This window comes from Cyberlindnera jadinii (assembly GCF_001661405.1).
Source record: "Cyberlindnera jadinii NRRL Y-1542 unplaced genomic scaffold CYBJAscaffold_8, whole genome shotgun sequence".
NCBI lineage: Eukaryota > Fungi > Ascomycota > Saccharomycetes > Phaffomycetales > Wickerhamomycetaceae > Williopsis > Williopsis jadinii.
In genome coordinates, this window is record NW_017963659.1 from 467,318 (window position 1) to 482,553 (window position 15,236).

The 15,236-nt window shown below is 45.2% G+C and overlaps 10 protein-coding genes across 10 annotated transcripts; 4 read left to right on the top strand and 6 right to left on the bottom strand.

The window, feature by feature from the left end:
* Positions 1–206: 206 nt before the first annotated feature.
* On the top strand, positions 207–629 carry RPS12 (40S ribosomal protein eS12; the record flags this gene model as incomplete). Its single annotated transcript, XM_020213375.1, has 1 exon — positions 207–629. One exon carries the CDS (start codon positions 207–209, stop codon positions 627–629), a length of 423 nt encoding a protein of 140 aa, XP_020070182.1.
* Positions 630–687: 58 nt separating this feature from the next.
* Positions 688–1,772, bottom strand: RAD17 (Rad17p). Its single transcript, XM_020215257.1, has one exon. The coding sequence runs from the start codon at positions 1,487–1,489 to the stop codon at positions 698–700; it is 792 nt and encodes a 263-aa protein (XP_020070183.1). The 5' UTR covers positions 1,490–1,772; the 3' UTR covers positions 688–697.
* Positions 1,773–2,006: 234 nt separating this feature from the next.
* On the top strand, positions 2,007–2,859 carry PEX22 (ubiquitin-protein transferase activating protein PEX22). The gene has a single exon (XM_020215258.1). The coding sequence runs from the start codon at positions 2,037–2,039 to the stop codon at positions 2,547–2,549; it is 513 nt and encodes a 170-aa protein (XP_020070184.1). The 5' UTR covers positions 2,007–2,036; the 3' UTR covers positions 2,550–2,859.
* Positions 2,556–3,871, bottom strand: SCP1 (Scp1p; the record flags this gene model as incomplete). The annotated part of the gene is made up of 3 exons (XM_020216889.1): positions 2,556–2,952; positions 3,019–3,197; positions 3,857–3,871. 3 exons carry the CDS (start codon positions 3,869–3,871, stop codon positions 2,556–2,558), a joined length of 591 nt encoding a protein of 196 aa, XP_020070185.1.
* A 983-nt stretch (positions 3,872–4,854) lies between these two features.
* On the bottom strand, positions 4,855–5,363 carry MRPL51 (mitochondrial 54S ribosomal protein mL43; the record flags this gene model as incomplete). The annotated part of the gene is made up of 1 exon (XM_020213376.1): positions 4,855–5,363. Exon 1 carries the CDS (start codon positions 5,272–5,274, stop codon positions 4,855–4,857), a length of 420 nt encoding a protein of 139 aa, XP_020070186.1. The 5' UTR covers positions 5,275–5,363.
* Positions 5,364–5,413: 50 nt separating this feature from the next.
* CYBJADRAFT_168202 (uncharacterized protein) lies at positions 5,414–6,033 on the top strand. The gene has a single exon (XM_020215259.1). The coding sequence runs from the start codon at positions 5,484–5,486 to the stop codon at positions 5,970–5,972; it is 489 nt and encodes a 162-aa protein (XP_020070187.1). The 5' UTR covers positions 5,414–5,483; the 3' UTR covers positions 5,973–6,033.
* MYO5 (myosin 5) lies at positions 5,983–9,931 on the bottom strand. Its single transcript, XM_020215260.1, has one exon. The coding sequence runs from the start codon at positions 9,880–9,882 to the stop codon at positions 6,091–6,093; it is 3,792 nt and encodes a 1,263-aa protein (XP_020070188.1). The 5' UTR covers positions 9,883–9,931; the 3' UTR covers positions 5,983–6,090.
* A 336-nt stretch (positions 9,932–10,267) lies between these two features.
* Positions 10,268–12,353, bottom strand: STI1 (Hsp90 cochaperone STI1). Its single transcript, XM_020218041.1, has 2 exons — positions 11,914–12,353; positions 10,268–11,314 (listed from the first exon to the last, which is right to left on the bottom strand). The coding sequence occupies exons 1-2, from the start codon at positions 11,935–11,937 to the stop codon at positions 10,361–10,363; spliced, it is 978 nt and encodes a 325-aa protein (XP_020070189.1). The 5' UTR covers positions 11,938–12,353; the 3' UTR covers positions 10,268–10,360.
* Positions 12,354–12,442: 89 nt separating this feature from the next.
* On the top strand, positions 12,443–13,972 carry RKM4 (ribosomal lysine N-methyltransferase). Its single transcript, XM_020215261.1, has one exon. The coding sequence runs from the start codon at positions 12,476–12,478 to the stop codon at positions 13,904–13,906; it is 1,431 nt and encodes a 476-aa protein (XP_020070190.1). The 5' UTR covers positions 12,443–12,475; the 3' UTR covers positions 13,907–13,972.
* Positions 13,934–15,054, bottom strand: BUB3 (Bub3p; the record flags this gene model as incomplete). The annotated part of the gene is made up of 2 exons (XM_020216494.1): positions 13,934–14,958; positions 15,042–15,054. The coding sequence occupies 2 exons, from the start codon at positions 15,052–15,054 to the stop codon at positions 13,934–13,936; spliced, it is 1,038 nt and encodes a 345-aa protein (XP_020070191.1).
* Between the last annotated feature and the right edge of the window lie 182 nt (positions 15,055–15,236).

Genomic DNA, 15,236 nt, shown 5'->3' on the forward strand with positions numbered 1-15,236 from the left:
CGACTTTTTGTGACGTTGAAATGAATTGGTTTGTGCAGCATGTCTTTCCGCGAAAATTTCCTCTTCCATCGTACCCAAACAAATATGAAAAATTTCCAAAAACTTTTCACTACCGTTCTTTTCACCTTTTGGACTCTCCATAGTACTGAGCAGGTTTTTACATTCCTTGTCGAAGAAGTCTACACTACTATACCTAATTATCAAAAATGTCTGACGTTGAACAAGTTGAGCAAGTCGAAGTTGTCGTTGAGGAGTCTGGTTCCATCACCGTTGAGGATGCCGTTAAGGTTGTCTTGAGAAACGCTTTGGTCCGTGACGGTTTGGCCAGAGGTTTGAGAGAGTCCTCCAAGGCTTTGTCCCGTGGTGAAGCTGAGTTGTGTGTCTTGTGTGACTCTGTCACCGAGGCTTCCATCGTCACTTTGATCGAGGCTTTGTGTAACGAGCCAGAGGTCAAGATCCCATTGATCAAGGTTGCTGACGCCAAGTTGTTGGGTGAGTGGGCCGGTTTGGGTAAGATCGACCGTGAGGGTAACGCCAGAAAGGTTGTTGGTGCCTCTGTTGTTGTCGTCAAGAACTGGGGTGGTGAGTACGAGGAGAAGAACATCTTGCTCGAGCACTTCTCCAACTAAGGGAATTTTTTTTTTGGTACGTTAATCATCATAATTAGTTTTATTAGCATTTTCAACCGTCACGTAGTCTATAAAAACACCGGTACATCGATTGCAACGCCGTCATCGTCGTCATCTTGCTCCAGTTCCTCAAAGTGCTCGCCTTGGTTGTGCACTTGGACAATGTGTTGTGGTCCTGATTGGTTGTGGCTATGATCCTTCATGTAATCCTCTATGGTGCCTAGCCAATCACTCATTTGTTGTAGGAGTTTGAACTCAAACACTGTTCCATAGTAGTCCTTTGGTATATCATTACCATACGTGCTCAACATGTTTATGCTTAGCAAAGACTCATCTCTTTTGAACTTACATTTAGAGCTCAACTTCATGGCCCTCGTTACGAGACAGAACAGGATACCGTTATAGCAGCTAACATCAACTTTCTCACTCGACTTTATGTGTAGTTTTTCCAAGATTGACCTATCGTTTGGTAAGTTGAACGTTGATATTCCCATTTCACTCTTAGCAACGATTGCCAGTACGTTTTCTTTGACATTGTTAGTCTTATCTCGCGTTGATGCGTAGATGAATATCTCCTCCGTGTTGATGTCCTTCAAATCCTTCAGCGCATCGTAGAGTACATCAGCCTTGATGATTCCTTCCAGCAGGATCTCCTCTTGGTTCAGGTCGAACCCATAGTTATCAGGATCAAGGTCCAAGTTTACATACGTTGCAAATTCACACCGTTCTGTAATCTTGGAATCTTCAAACACCAGAACAAATGGGTGTCCATATCCTTGATAGATCATTGTACAATGAGTCGTCGACACCTGTGTCCTGTTAACCAGTGACAGAGACTCCACGACAGACCTGAGGTCCATGCTGAACTTGGCGTCAATTGGCTCAGCATCATCATCTTCATCATCTGAATCACAACCGTAATCAGTATCGTCCGAATCCTCATCACACTTCTCCCTCGTTCTACGTGGTTTCCGCAAGGGGCTGCTATACGTGTATGTAGTGAACAGCCCCTTCTCCAGCGTCAATTCTCCTATGGCATACAGTCAGCACACGAACTTCTGCGTCCAATGTTGGTGTAACTCACCTCTGCAGACGTGGTTCTTCTCCGTGATGAAGTTGAGCCCATCCTCTGCAATGCTGACGACGACTCTGGTATTAATCACCGTCAGCGCACTCAGCATCGAAGCCATGTGCACCAGCGACGTCGTTGTGGCACTCAGAACACACATTCCAGCGTTACTATCCATTGTTGGTCTAATTCTCAACACAGGCTGCCTCTCTCTGGCTGGAGAAGAGCTTTCCCTGCCCGGGGAAACGAGCAGTGATGGGCCGGGCGGACATAACCAAAAATTGCTCTCTTTCCTCCCCAACAACGCCTACACAGGGACTCACTGAACATTGAATCAAATGCTTGATAGAAGACAACGGAGAAACGCCTCCATCATCGGTGCTTTGGTGGTCCTTGGAGCAGGTGCGTACGCTCTGTACAGCTACTTAACCAGTGAAGGAGACGGAGATGTGGAGGTTGTGAATGACAATGACAGCAGAAGGAAGTATACGCAGAGGCCAATCACGATAATACTCACGGAATCGATACTGTCGTCCAACCTACCGCTGAATGAGATCTTGAAGAAGACCTCCGATGTCGTGCTCGTGGTTCCCCCGGACTTATCAGTGGACGAGGATCTACAGGATGAGTTTGAGCCGGACGTGGAGTATAAAGTGATTGAATGTGAGACGTACGAGGGAGTGTGGTCTGTTGTTAAGCACCTGAACGGAGAGATCATCTTTGTTGTTAAGGACGACCTGCCGAGTGAACTGCCAGACGGACTAGAGAGATACGTTGGCGAGATTGTGGAGCTTGACCAGAACTCTTCAGAGATTAACGAATCCATACTGTCGTGCATTGTCAACGAGTAAGCCGTCCTACTGTGTTATGTTTCTATGCTTTCCGAACACAACGCCCTCTGAGGTTTGTGAGGCACCTTTCATGTAACCGTACTCCAGTGAGCTCCATGCCGGGCCTTTGGAGAGATGAGAAGGTTTCTTCGGGACCTTTGGAGGTGGCTGTCTTGTGCTCAACTTTGGGCCAATCACAGGGATTGATGGTGACTTCTCGTGCACATATCTGGATAGCGAAACTATGGTTTGTAATACACTTGCAATATCGCCTTCCTCGTACAGGTCCACTGTCTGGAACGTCTCGTCCTCTGGTATGCCGTACGACTTCACAAACGTGAGGAAATTGGCAATGTTCTCCATTTGAACAAAGGGCATCTTACTGTCTTTGAACTTGACTGCGCCACCGAGGGCATTGGCTAATCTATCCAATAGTTAAGAGTTAGTCATGTATATGTGTAATGGTTTTCCTAGACGGCTTCCTTGTCACGTGTAAGCATACTTCCCTAAGACAACTCCTGTCTTCAACACCTGAATGAGGTCCTGCTGTGGCTCACTCTCTCCGATAATGTTGAATATCCAGCCTCTTGCTTCGTCTGCTAGTTTACTGTTGTATTTGCTTCTTCTTAAATCTCTCAAGTCGGCATCCAGGGATGAAACATCTGCCTTCTTTGCATACGGATCCTCCTCCATCTTGAACTGCTGTGATTGATCGAATAATGGAACCGTTGTAGTAGTTGTTCCCTTGTAATTTGCCTAAAATTAGCGTACATTTGGTGCATTCGCCACATATTTCCTGATACGGTATTTCCTCAATGTGGCTAGTGCACACTAGCCACATCCAATCTCAAAGGGGAAATTTGTAAACAACACACTACAAGCTTTCTCTACGTTTTGACGCCTTTTTCTCAATATCATCCCTTTTCCGCATTGAAAGGTGTGAGCAAAGTGTGCTGCTGTTGCTTGTTGTTGAGCTGCTGCCTGCTGTTGTGCTGGTGGATTGACAATGGAGTTCTTCAAATCACTCTGGCCCAATACGTCAACAAACATCGTCACCATTCCACAACATGTCGAAGGCGAATACGAAGACGATTTGGATTTGAAGGTTAGAGCGTTGGCTTATCTCTTTAAGAGGCTGGGCATCGAGGACTTGCCACCTTTCATAAACGATGAGAATGGGATGTTCAACCTGACGGGTCCCATTGACTGTGCAAATGAGAAGCTGGACGCCATCTACAACAAATCGGAGTTCGAGAGACTGTTGAAGTCAGATGAGCACAGAATCTTGGTTGATTGGTTCAAGAATAGGTTCAGGTCGCTGTGTATACTCTCAGGTGAGCCATGCTCTGAGTTTGAGCACGATCTGGGAAGGAACTTTAGATTTGTGGTGTTGGCCAGTGACTCCTCAGAGAAGGTTTATATCGACACCTTGGCCAACTCTGATATCTATATGGAGCACAGTGTCGATATGAAGTTGAAAGAGAGTATTCTCCGGGATGTCTTACAAAGACAATTAGAACTGAGACCCTCTGTCAGAAGCAGCTTCAACAAGAACGATAGGGCCAATATAATCTTACAGTACGTCCGTAAGTTGAGTGAAGCCGTACAGATTGAGAGAATCTATAGAGCATCTCTAATGAGTAAGCTGAAGACATTGAGAGCCTCAAAGCTGGGAGATCTGAAAGAGGTTGTTGAGGAGCCCACTGTTGATCATACGGATGATAACAGTGAAAATCAAGGCATATGTCTTTTCCCTTCAAGTGCCTTACGCTCCAGTCGATCCAGGTCGCCCGTGAGAAGAAACTCCTGTGAGTCCAAGCCTCTGGTGAAGCCTCTGTCACCCGTAAAGCTGAATCCAGACTTAAGCTGGAGCTCTTCTTCACCTTTAGCTTCCCCTGTGAAATCCATTGGTTCACCAAATACAACACAAACATCTATGAGATCACGTTCGTCCTCTCCAATCAAAAGCCTCAAGAAGAAGCAATCCATGACGCTTTTAAAGATGGACAGGTCGTTAAACGATAGCTCATTCTCTCTGGAGCAGGACGCAACGTCAAAGATTGATACAGCACTGTTGAAATCACAGGCAGAGCAGGCAGTCTTGGTAAGAGTGGAAAGGGAGTTGAAACTTGTTAGGGTATTGTAAACTGAGACAGACTACACAACATATAATTTATTCATATTCATATTTAGAGTACAGATTCTTACACGTTCGTTCATTTCACTACACTAGGCCATGACTACAAGCAGTATACTCGTTCTACAGTGTACTCATAGAGGAAACAAGAGATATATTATGTACATGAAGGTGGTGGCAAGTAGAACCTTACACTTTGTGTCTAACAGATGGGTCCACGTGCAATGGCGACCAGACACCTCTAACTGAGTCGTTGATACTCTCAACCTTGGCGTTTCTCTTTCTAATACGCTCACCAGAAGACTCTCTCAACAGATTCAACTTATTCTGCACGTTATCAACGTTCAAGTTGCGCACACATATCGCCTTGTCCAAGCCGTTGCTATATTCACCTTTAAGAACTGGGTGTCCACCTTTCTGGACAACCTTGAATTCGATCTTTGGGTTCTGTTTGGCATAGTTGTCCAATCTTAGCCTGAGGAAATCTCTGAGTCCCTGCGACGAGCCGCCAGCCTGGTCAAACTGCAGAGTGATACGCTTGCAGGAGAGCACAAACGCACCAACACCGTTTTGCAGCACTGCAAGCTTCGGAACAGGTTTGATAGGCATTGTTGTCGTCCTTCCTTGTCTTCTTCAGAGCTGAGAGCTGTGTTGACGATGTTGTCTTTCCTTCGGAAAAAATTAAACCCGGGCGTTTTTGCGTCTTCAAGGAGCGGTGTGCCCCTACCATACCTGGGGCTCGGTTTCTCGAGAAACCACCAGAACGAAGAATCAACACTAATGATGGCAACGGTCAACATCAACAGTTTCACGTTGAAATGAGCTCTAAGAGGTTATCTATTGGCCTGCGTCACTTCTCTGCGTCTTCTAGGGCCTACAAGGAATCCATCATCTCGTCGTTGAACGTCCTTGCCGATGCAGCAACGCCGTTGAACAACATCGATACCGTGAAGAGGGACAGAATAGCATTCACGTCAGGGTATGAGGTTAAGGACAAGGTGGCATTCCTCGTAGCCAATCAGGTGCTCCAGTTTGATCCCAAGTATGAGATCAAGAATGGGTTTCTAGTGGAATTTGAGCCAGCCTCACTGGAATTTCTCAAGCTGATAAACCCACAGCCTGACTTGATCACCATTGGGCTGGGCTCAAAGAGTAGGCTGCTGAGCCAGGTAAACGTCGAACTGTTCCAACAGCTGGGTGTCCGTGTAGAGGTCTCTGATACTAAGAACGCAGCAAAGAACTTTGACCTCTTAGCCACTGAAAGACCGAATCAAGTGGGAGCAATATTGCTCCCACCGAATGTCTAGCCAACCGCGTTCCGTTATTTATCTAACCATCTATTTATTAATGTATTATCATACAACGTTGTTTCTTCTATTGTACACACGCACGAATATATACGAAGACGTATATATGGATCAACAATCACCAGTCGTCATCATCATCATCTTGTTCCTCTTCATCGCTATCAAGTCCCATTCTGCCAGCACGAGCCTTGAGGGCTTCAGCTAAACCCCCAGCTAAGCTACTCTCCTCCTGTTTCTTAGCCATCAACGCCGCAGCTAAACCTCCAGCTAGGCCTCCAGTAGTGGCGGCAGTGGTGGCGTTATCAACTGTACCATTGGATACACCATTGGAGATTGGGCTCTGTTGTTGAGCCACTGGTTGGGCCTGGGCTTGTTGTTGCTGGATAGGTGGTGCTGGTGGTGCTGGTGGGGCAGCTTTAGCACCAGTACTTGGAGGTGCACATTCAACGACATAAGCACCTGGGACCCATCCTTCTTTGGAGCCATCAAGCAGTTTAGCTAGCCACCATCCGTTGTTCTCCTTTTTCAAAATATAAACAACTTGGTCCTTGGAGATTGGTAATTCACTAGCACTACCTGTCCCAACAAAGTCATAGGCGGCTTTATACGTTGGGAATTCAGGCTTATCAACCGCAGCTGGTGGTGGTGGAGGTGCCGGTGGAGCTTGTCTACTCTGTTGAACAGCAGCTGCTGGTTGTTGAACCTGTGGTTGTGGCTTTGGTGGTTGTGGAACGGCTTTCTTCTGCGGTCTTGATGGTGGAGCCTTTCTAGACTGTGGAGCTGCTGGTTGACCACCAGGGTGATAAGCACTCGAAGCAGCAGCGATCGCAGTTGACGCAGCAGATGCTTGTGTGTGAGCCGGCTGTGGTGTTGGCTGTTGTTGTCTCATAACAGGAGCTGGTGGTGGTGCCTTTCTAGCAGTTGGCAATGTAGTGGTGGCTGCCGCAGGTCTGGAAACTGCTGGTGTTGCTGCAGGTTTATAAGTACTTCTTGGTGTGTAACTTGAACTTCCGATAGACGACTTATTCTTTGGTCTAGGATGTGAGGTAGAAGATGCTGGTGCACCAGCACGGACACTAATAGTACCAGATTTGTACAGATCACCATGAAGAGGTGCATTGGGGTTAACCGCAGTCTTGACAATGTGATATTTGCCCGGTTTTTTCTGGTATTTGATTGTAGAATCAATCTGAATCGAAATGGCACTGTTCAACTTCTTCAGCTGAGTAACCAATTCTGTCTTTGACCAGAGACAAATAAATGGATCAACAGCTTGAGTCTTTTGGGAAATTGCAACCCAATCGTCCTGTAGGTTCGATAATCCAAGGTAATTGATGTTGTTGATTGGAACACTCATCTCCATAGTGTATGTGGCCTTTCTATCAACAACCTGATGGGCAACTATGTAAACAGTGGAACTGGTAACAAACACATGTCTTGGAAGCCTTTGGGCGGATCTTCCGAATTTGGAATGTAACACTTCACAACCACTTGAAAAAATGACCTTGTCTTTAATTCCAACTTGGTTTTTAATGAAGGCTCCCTTCGATTTACGTTCATTGGCATTCAAATAATCACCAGTGAATTGTCTGTAACCCAAAAGGGAGAATTTACGACGTTGCTTTCTTGAGCCCAGAAGCCTTGTACCATAGTCACGGAATTTCTCGTAGTCATTGCCGCCAGTTCTTTCTCTCCAGATTCTCTGGATTATAATTGCAGCATCTACTTTTTTCTTCATGTATCTTCTAATGGCTCTCTGGATTATAGCAGCCATGTTATGCCAATATCTATCTCTTAGACTTTCCAATCCAAACAACGTCTCTGGTGTCTTAATGAATACCTTTGTTGTACCCATTTGATACTCCGTTGCTGGAATGGCAGAATCTTGCAAGATGTGGAGCACTGCATCTTTAATGTCACCAGACCATGTGAACTCACCGGCATAAGAACACTTTCGAGACAACAAATAAAATCTCTCCACAAACTTCTCAAAAGTTTGACGATATGCAAAACCTGCTCTTCTGATTCTAACGTTTTCTTTCAATCCAAGATATTTGATCTGGTGCAAAACTTGTCTGTCGTCAAACTCCGAGGCCGATCTATGTTCATTTGGTTTGATAGTTCTGATGTAGGAAGGTTTTGACAGGGAAAGAGTTTCAACCAACTCATTGGCAGATTTGATAATCTTATCACTTGCAGTTGGAGGTCTTCTTCTTGATCCATGGTCAACTGGTTTGGGGAACAGTGTATGAATAAAGGAGTTTTGGGAAGTTGCTAACATCTCCATGAGGTCCTTTTGCAATTGATCCTTGTTTTTATCGGTCATATGCTGGATATCATAGGTGACATCACCAGCATAATGCTTGATGACGAATTTTGCCTGTCTCAATTCAAAATGTTGATTTGAGGTCATCAAGTTCAAACGTTGGGCAAAGGAAGCATCACTTTCGTCACTCTTAGCGTGGGCAGTAGCACAGGCATCGTTAAGTGCAGCCATAACACCAGGAGGTCTCTTTGCCTCGATCAGATCAACAACAATTTTATTGTTGAAGAATTGAATTGGAGTCCATTGAATCTGTTCACGAACATACTCATCCTGTTCCGATTTTAAAGTCAATTGGATAAAGATCTGTTGTAATTTCTCATTGACATAGTTAATACACAACTGTTCAAAGGAATTGTGCTCAAAGATTTCAAACCCATAGATATCCAAAATACCAATGGATTTGTACTTGTTACCTTTATCCAACACCTTGTTCAAGATCACAATAATATGGTCAAACAACACCGAATACATCGCTGCTGCAAGTGCATGCTTGACAGCAGTGGCTTGTGTAGGGTTCAATGGAATATCATAAGTTTCATTCATCGTAGTCATAACCCTTGTGATCAATGAATTGATCAAGGTTTGTTCATCCACAGAGATAAGATAAGCGACGAACTTTGTCACTGATGAATCTCTAACTGTTGAGTTACCCTGTTCGTCTTCGACAAAGGTGATGTTACCGATCCACAAGATCGCAGCCAAGATTCTAAAGATCTGATCCTGTTGCTCTTGATCGATTCCAATGATCTGCATAGCCTTCAAGGTCTCTTGGAAATCTTTGGCATCATCGATACCTTCAACAGAAGTTGTACCGCTTGTGTACAAGTACTGTTCTGGCCCTTGGACACCAAAGGTTTGTCTGTAACTTTCAGGTGCCGCTTTAGTGAATTGGTAAAAGATGTGGAAATTTCTCTCACCCTTGTTCTGTCCGACAACCCTTTGCTTCTCCAACAAATAATTTGTAATCTTACCACTGACGGGTTCGTATTGTTCGCTGAAGTTGATCTCTAAGTACTTACCGTGTCTCGAACTGTTGTTGTTTCTCAAAGTCTTTGCACACCCGAACGACTCCAACAAGGGGTTGGTTGCCAGAACAATGTCTCTGATCTCAGTGATGGATTTGCTCGAGACCGACGTTGCTGTGGCAGCAGCAATGTATTGCATAATTCTCTTAGCAGCCTCCGTCTTACCGGCACCAGACTCACCAGAGATAATGACACACTGCGATTCGTTATAAGCCTTCATGTTGTAAACCATGGATTCCGCCACAGCAAACACATGCGGTGGAACCTCTAGTCTATTCTTTCCCTCGTAGGACTTCAGCACATCCTCCGTGTAGATCCCCAAGTCACGGAACGGGTTCACGGAGATCAGCACATGGCCGATATACGTGTAGATGGTCCCGTTCTCAAACCTCTTCTTCAGGTTCTCGTTGATCGCCTCGTCCGTGATCTTCGTCAACAACGTCAAATCAGAAACACCAACCTCACGCTTCTTGTGCGCCTCAAACGTAGCCTTCTGGATACCATTGTTCCTCTTTGGAGGCTGTTGTTTGCCCTTACCAGGTCTCCTTGTAATAGCCATCCTCTCTCTTCACAGTTTGCCCACTTTATCTCTCTTACCGCCCTGTACAATGTCAAAGGTTGAAGTAGCCGCCAATCAGAGTAAGAAGGGAAAACAAACAATTTGATCCTTTTTGGGGGGGCAGGTATGGGTTTTTGCCCTTTTCGCACAAAACTGCGGGCGGTGATTCCGGGTTTCTCGTTTAGTGGCCATAACGGGGCTCTGTACACAAAGCCGACAATCCAGCGCGGCGCGGCAAAGGGCGAAGAGGCCTGTCTGCCCTCTGTCGGCGGTGGTGGGAGCGTTGAGCGGTTTGGGTGCTCTTCAGCATTTTGAACTAAAATACCGACGTCCCGAGATTGTTGATCTGTTCCTAGCTTTTTGCCTCTAAAAGTGCTCATCTGATACGATGGAATCTACAACACGTTCAATTGTAATGGAACGATGAGATTAGGGATGATATATATAAAGACACCAAGGTGCAGTATACGAATTATCTTCATCTGGTGCGAATGACACCAGCAGCAATGAGGATGTTGATCTTTCTAGCAACTTCTGGGTTCTTCATGTGTTCTTGCAAAGCCTGAGGGTTACCTCTGGCCTGTTCCAAGATGGAGTTCATAACCGGATCTTGTAAGATGGCTGCAACTTCAGGGTCTTTAGAAACACGTTCCATGGTCTGTTCTGGGGTTTCGTTAGGATCGGCTTGGAATCTTTGGGAAATGGCTTTATGGTACAGTTGATCGATTTCTCTGGAGCTCGAGCCGTTGTTGACTTCAAGGTCCTTGCTTCTTGCCAAATCCAAGGTCTCGACGGCCTTTGTGAACTCCTTGACGGCAATCTCAGCGTTGGCCTTACGGATGTAGGCTCTGATGAAGTTTGGATCCTTCTTGATTGCCAATTCACAATCTTTGATGGCATCTGGGAACGACATCAACTTGGCCAATGCAGCAGCTCTGTTGGAATAGCCTCTGGCATCCTCTGGGGCACGCTTGATCATCTCAGTGTACGCCTTCACGGCATTTGGCCAGTCGCCCTTGGTGAAATACTCCTTACCCAATTCTCTGGCTTCCTCGGCTTTCTCAGGATTGACATAGCTCTCAGCTTCTAAGTCTTTCAGCAACTTTTGGGTGTTTCTCAATTTGGTCAAGACATCTGGTGTTCTGTGCTCCGTTAATGATTTCTCGAATGCGTGAATAGCAGCCTCATATTTCTGTTGCTTTACATAAGTGGTACCGATTCTTGCCAGTGCCTTGGCAATCACTTTGTAATCAGCTCTTAGAGAACGACCTTGTTCGACAGCTTCGTTACAGGTATCAATCGTCTTTTCGTAGTCACCCTTTTCAAACTCTGCGGCGGCTCTGTTGTTCAAGTATGTGACATCCTTATACAAATCCCAAGCCTTGTTGTACGCCTCAATGGCTTCGTCAAACTTTCTTTGCTTGTAGAGCTTGTTACCTTCAAGTTTAGCCTCATCAGCAGCTTGTTTCTTTGAAGCGTCCTCTTTAGATTCCTCTTCTTCATCCACCTGAACATCACCATCCTTATCGGTCTTTGGCTCTGGTTCAGAGCCAGATTTTGGCTCGGAACTTGTGGTAGTTGGAGTTGGATTGCTTTCAGAGGAGGAACTTGGTTTACCCTCTTCGTTCAACCCCATTGGTGCATCACTATCCAAATCAACACCAAGCAAGGTGGCCATTATCGTCATCATTCTTGGATCTGTAAGCAAATCCTGGCTTGCAGATTGTGGATTTTGGGTCATATTGATGACTTTAGCAACCAATGTTGGATCCTTCATGAACTCAGCTGTCTTTGGGTTTGTCTTCAACTTCTCAATCAAATTTGGGTCTGAAAAGATCTTTCCAAGGCCAAAGTCTGGCGCAGAGTTTCTAGCCTGGGAAGCCTTCTGGACACTTTCAAGACCTTCCTTTGCCATCTTATTGGTTGGGTCAAGTTCTAACGTCTTCTTATACGACTTCTCAGCGTCATCCAACTGACCAAGCCCAAACTCGGCGGCGGCAACTCTTGAGTATCCCTTAGCCCAGGTCGGATTGATCTCAACAGTCTTCTGTGCATCTTCAAGCGCCTTGTCGAATTGCTTCAAAGAAGCATAAGAGGCCGAACGGTTCGAGTAGAGCACATGGTTTGGTGTCGTGGAGGCATCAATCGCCTTCGTGAACAGATCAATGGCCTTTTGGAAATCCTTAGCGGCAAACGCAGTGTTACCTTGTGCTTTGTACTCGTCAGCAGACATTTCGTGTATAACTCTTCTCACTTGCTTTACAATCGATTGAGCCTTGTTGGAAAGTAATTGAAGATTAAAACACCTCCTTGTTCGTGTTGTGATGATGTTTCCGTTTCTATGTCGAACGCCCAACGTTTAAATATAGGGAAAAAAACACACACACCGTTCCCTGTGGAACTTTCTGGAACTTATCTGTGTCTGTGTGTATTTTCGAGATTTTCCAACACCCGTACACCACGGAAATTCATTTCGGTAGGGGAAACACACGATGAGGTAGTCTCGAGAACTTTTTTCCAGATGTGGGATGGTTTCTTTCCTCTTAACATTGAGCGGATTGTTGATTGATCGATTCTCTTTAACCCTTCTGTGATGGATCCATTCCAGGCTGCTACGTCCCAGTTCCAACAATGGTTATTGCATTGTGGGTACCGTGTATCTCCGAAAGTTGACATTGCTGATCTACGACACCTGAGTCAAGGCCGTGGGCTCGTTGCGACGGATTACATCAAACAGGGTGAAGTGCTGTTCGCTATTCCAAGAAATGTCCTGTTGAATATCGATACTGGCTCGTTAAGCTCCATTGGTGATAACAAAGAGAAGCTGTTAACCAAATATGACCACTGGGAAGGTTTGATCCTGACAATTCTCTTTGAGCTCTCCCTTGGAGAACAGAGTAAATGGGCACCTTATTTCAAGGTGTTGCCAACTGAGTTTCATAACTTGATGTTTTGGTCAGATGAAGAGTTGAAATCCTTGGAACCATCACTTGTACTCGGGCGAGTGGGCAAGTCGAAGGCTGAGGAATCGTATCATAAGCTGATTCCCTCTGCGCTTGAAGATTTGGGCATTGGTAACTTACAAGTATCTTTGCAGCTGTTCCACCAAGTTGCCAGCAGCATAATGTCCTATTCGTTTGACGTAGAACGGCCAGACTTTGATGAAGATCAGGAAGATGATGAGCAGGTGAAATATGATGGATATTTCAAGTCGTTGGTTGCACTGGCAGATACTCTAAACGCGGATACGAACCAAGTCAATGCCAATTTGTTTTATGAGCCTGATTTTTTGACCATGAAAGCAGTGAAACCAATTGCCAAAGGGGAACAGATATATAACACTTACGGTGACCATCCAAACAGTGAGCTTCTAAGAAGATACGGTTACGTGGAATATAACGGTTCCAAATACGACTTTGGTGAAGTTCCACTGGAGACTATCCACGAAACGGTGGTCAATCACTATAATTTGAAACCTGAATTCTTGGATCTTGTGTTTAAACTGATATCTGAGACCGATGTTGATGAGTTGGAAGAAGATATCGTACTGGATGCATTCGATTCGTATATCGATGGTGCAGTACTCCCTGAATCACAGGTCTTGATACAGGTTCTTACTGTCATTGGTGAAATTGCCTCACAAGAACATCTACAGGACCTTTCCCCAGAACTTCTGTCAAAGACCTTGAATAGAATACTGAAAAAATGTTATCAGCTCATTGAAACTGGCTCGATTACAAAGAATGCGGTGATGTTATGGGAACAGTGTATCATAAACAGGTTATCACAATATCCAAGCCATGCCTTTAGAGATTTTATAATCCCTGAGCCTTCTCAATATCTGAACAAAGTTAAGATGGGTGAATGTATATTGAAGTCTGAGGTTTGTTCTTTACAAAATTCTATCGAGGGATTCTCAAAGGAGCTGAAAATTATCAATGATGATAAATTGATAAGAAACATCCTAAAGAGGAAGACTCAACATGACGACACAAGACATGATTTCAAGAGGCAAAAACACTAAACTCTTGTCTTAATTTGTATAACTTCATTAATTAGACATGGTTTTCATACTTTTGGGCATTCCTTCTTTGTCACTTAACACTTTTAGGTACAGTTGAGATTGAGCAGGTTTTGGTGCCATGTCCGTAGTGGCCATAGTCTTGAAAGTATCGTCACTCGTAGCAACTGCCAAAAGATTTACTTCATCTCTGTAATTGAAATCTAACGACACAACGCTTTGATCGAACTTGGAATATTGTCGAAGTCTTTTCTTTGCAACGTGATCCCATAAACAAACATGACAATCTGAACCAGCGGTGAACAAAGTATTATACCTGCTGTGAAATGTCAATGCATTCACGGGTGAGGCCAAGTCTGCGTCTTCTGCAACGATCCGATGGCATTTGAAAGCGTACTTCTTCGCCTGCACTTCTGGAGACGGGTCGAAGTATTCAATAGCAACACGTCCTTCTATCGAACTCTGTGCATAACCATGGCCATTAGGCATACATCTTAGATCACGGGTTTGGTATCTCAGTCCGCTTTCCCGTATTTGGAACGCTTTTTCCATGTTCCTTACATCATACACATGTACTATTCTCTGTGACATGGCCACAACAACATAATTCTGGGTTGTATCCATTGCAAAGACCTTTCCAGGCAAAGCAACGGTGTGTATCGAAGAGTTCGACCTTTGATCCCAGTAGTGCACTGTTTTATCCCACGAACCGGAAACGAGAACGTTTTCGTCCACTGATCGAATGGACTGTATCCCTAAACTGTGTTGTTTCCAGGACGGTACCGTCATGGCCCTGCAATTCTCGATATCCATCTCTTGGATCTGGCCTGAAGAACTGCCTAAGAATGCCCTACGGCCTCTCTTATCCCAGCAAACCGCGGTGATGGGCTTAGACACGTTGATCCCAACAATCGGCCACGTCGACTGCTCCAGCGAGGACAGCCTCGTATCGAATATCTTAGCAGACCCGTCCCATCCACCAACCAAGAGATGCGAACTGGCTGGAGAGAACGTTATACTGGAGACGATGTCCTGCGGTGCGTCTGCCAGCTGGACTTTGGACGGATTGTCAGTATATGTGATCCTGAGAGCATTCCCAGCACGTCACCCATGCTACCGCTACAGCACTTATACTCACTGAGAGAGCTCATTGATCCTGAAAGCTGGTGCAACGGGTGGTTTGAAGGAGATGTGCTGTGTTTGTTTACGTGAAACCCTTTTGTTTACATTTCTTATGTAAGTGCTTATGTAAGTGCTTACATAATCAAACCCAGCACCGAGTTGCACCGACAACGGGCAAAAACAAAAACATTGCGGGTGTCGCAGCGTGCGT

Coding starts and splice junctions, on each gene's coding strand:
- RAD17 (XM_020215257.1), bottom strand. CDS start 1,489: ATGGACCTCAGGTCTGTCGTGGAGTCTCTGTCACTGGTTAACAGGACA.
- PEX22 (XM_020215258.1), top strand. CDS start 2,037: ATGCTTGATAGAAGACAACGGAGAAACGCCTCCATCATCGGTGCTTTG.
- CYBJADRAFT_168202 (XM_020215259.1), top strand. CDS start 5,484: ATGAGCTCTAAGAGGTTATCTATTGGCCTGCGTCACTTCTCTGCGTCT.
- MYO5 (XM_020215260.1), bottom strand. CDS start 9,882: ATGGCTATTACAAGGAGACCTGGTAAGGGCAAACAACAGCCTCCAAAG.
- STI1 (XM_020218041.1), bottom strand. CDS start 11,937: ATGCACAGAAGACTGTTGAGATCA. Junction 11,315..11,913: donor ACAGAAGACTGTTGAGATCA/ATCCGACCTGGG, acceptor CTTGAAGGTAAC/AAGCTCTACAAGCAAAGAAA.
- RKM4 (XM_020215261.1), top strand. CDS start 12,476: ATGGATCCATTCCAGGCTGCTACGTCCCAGTTCCAACAATGGTTATTG.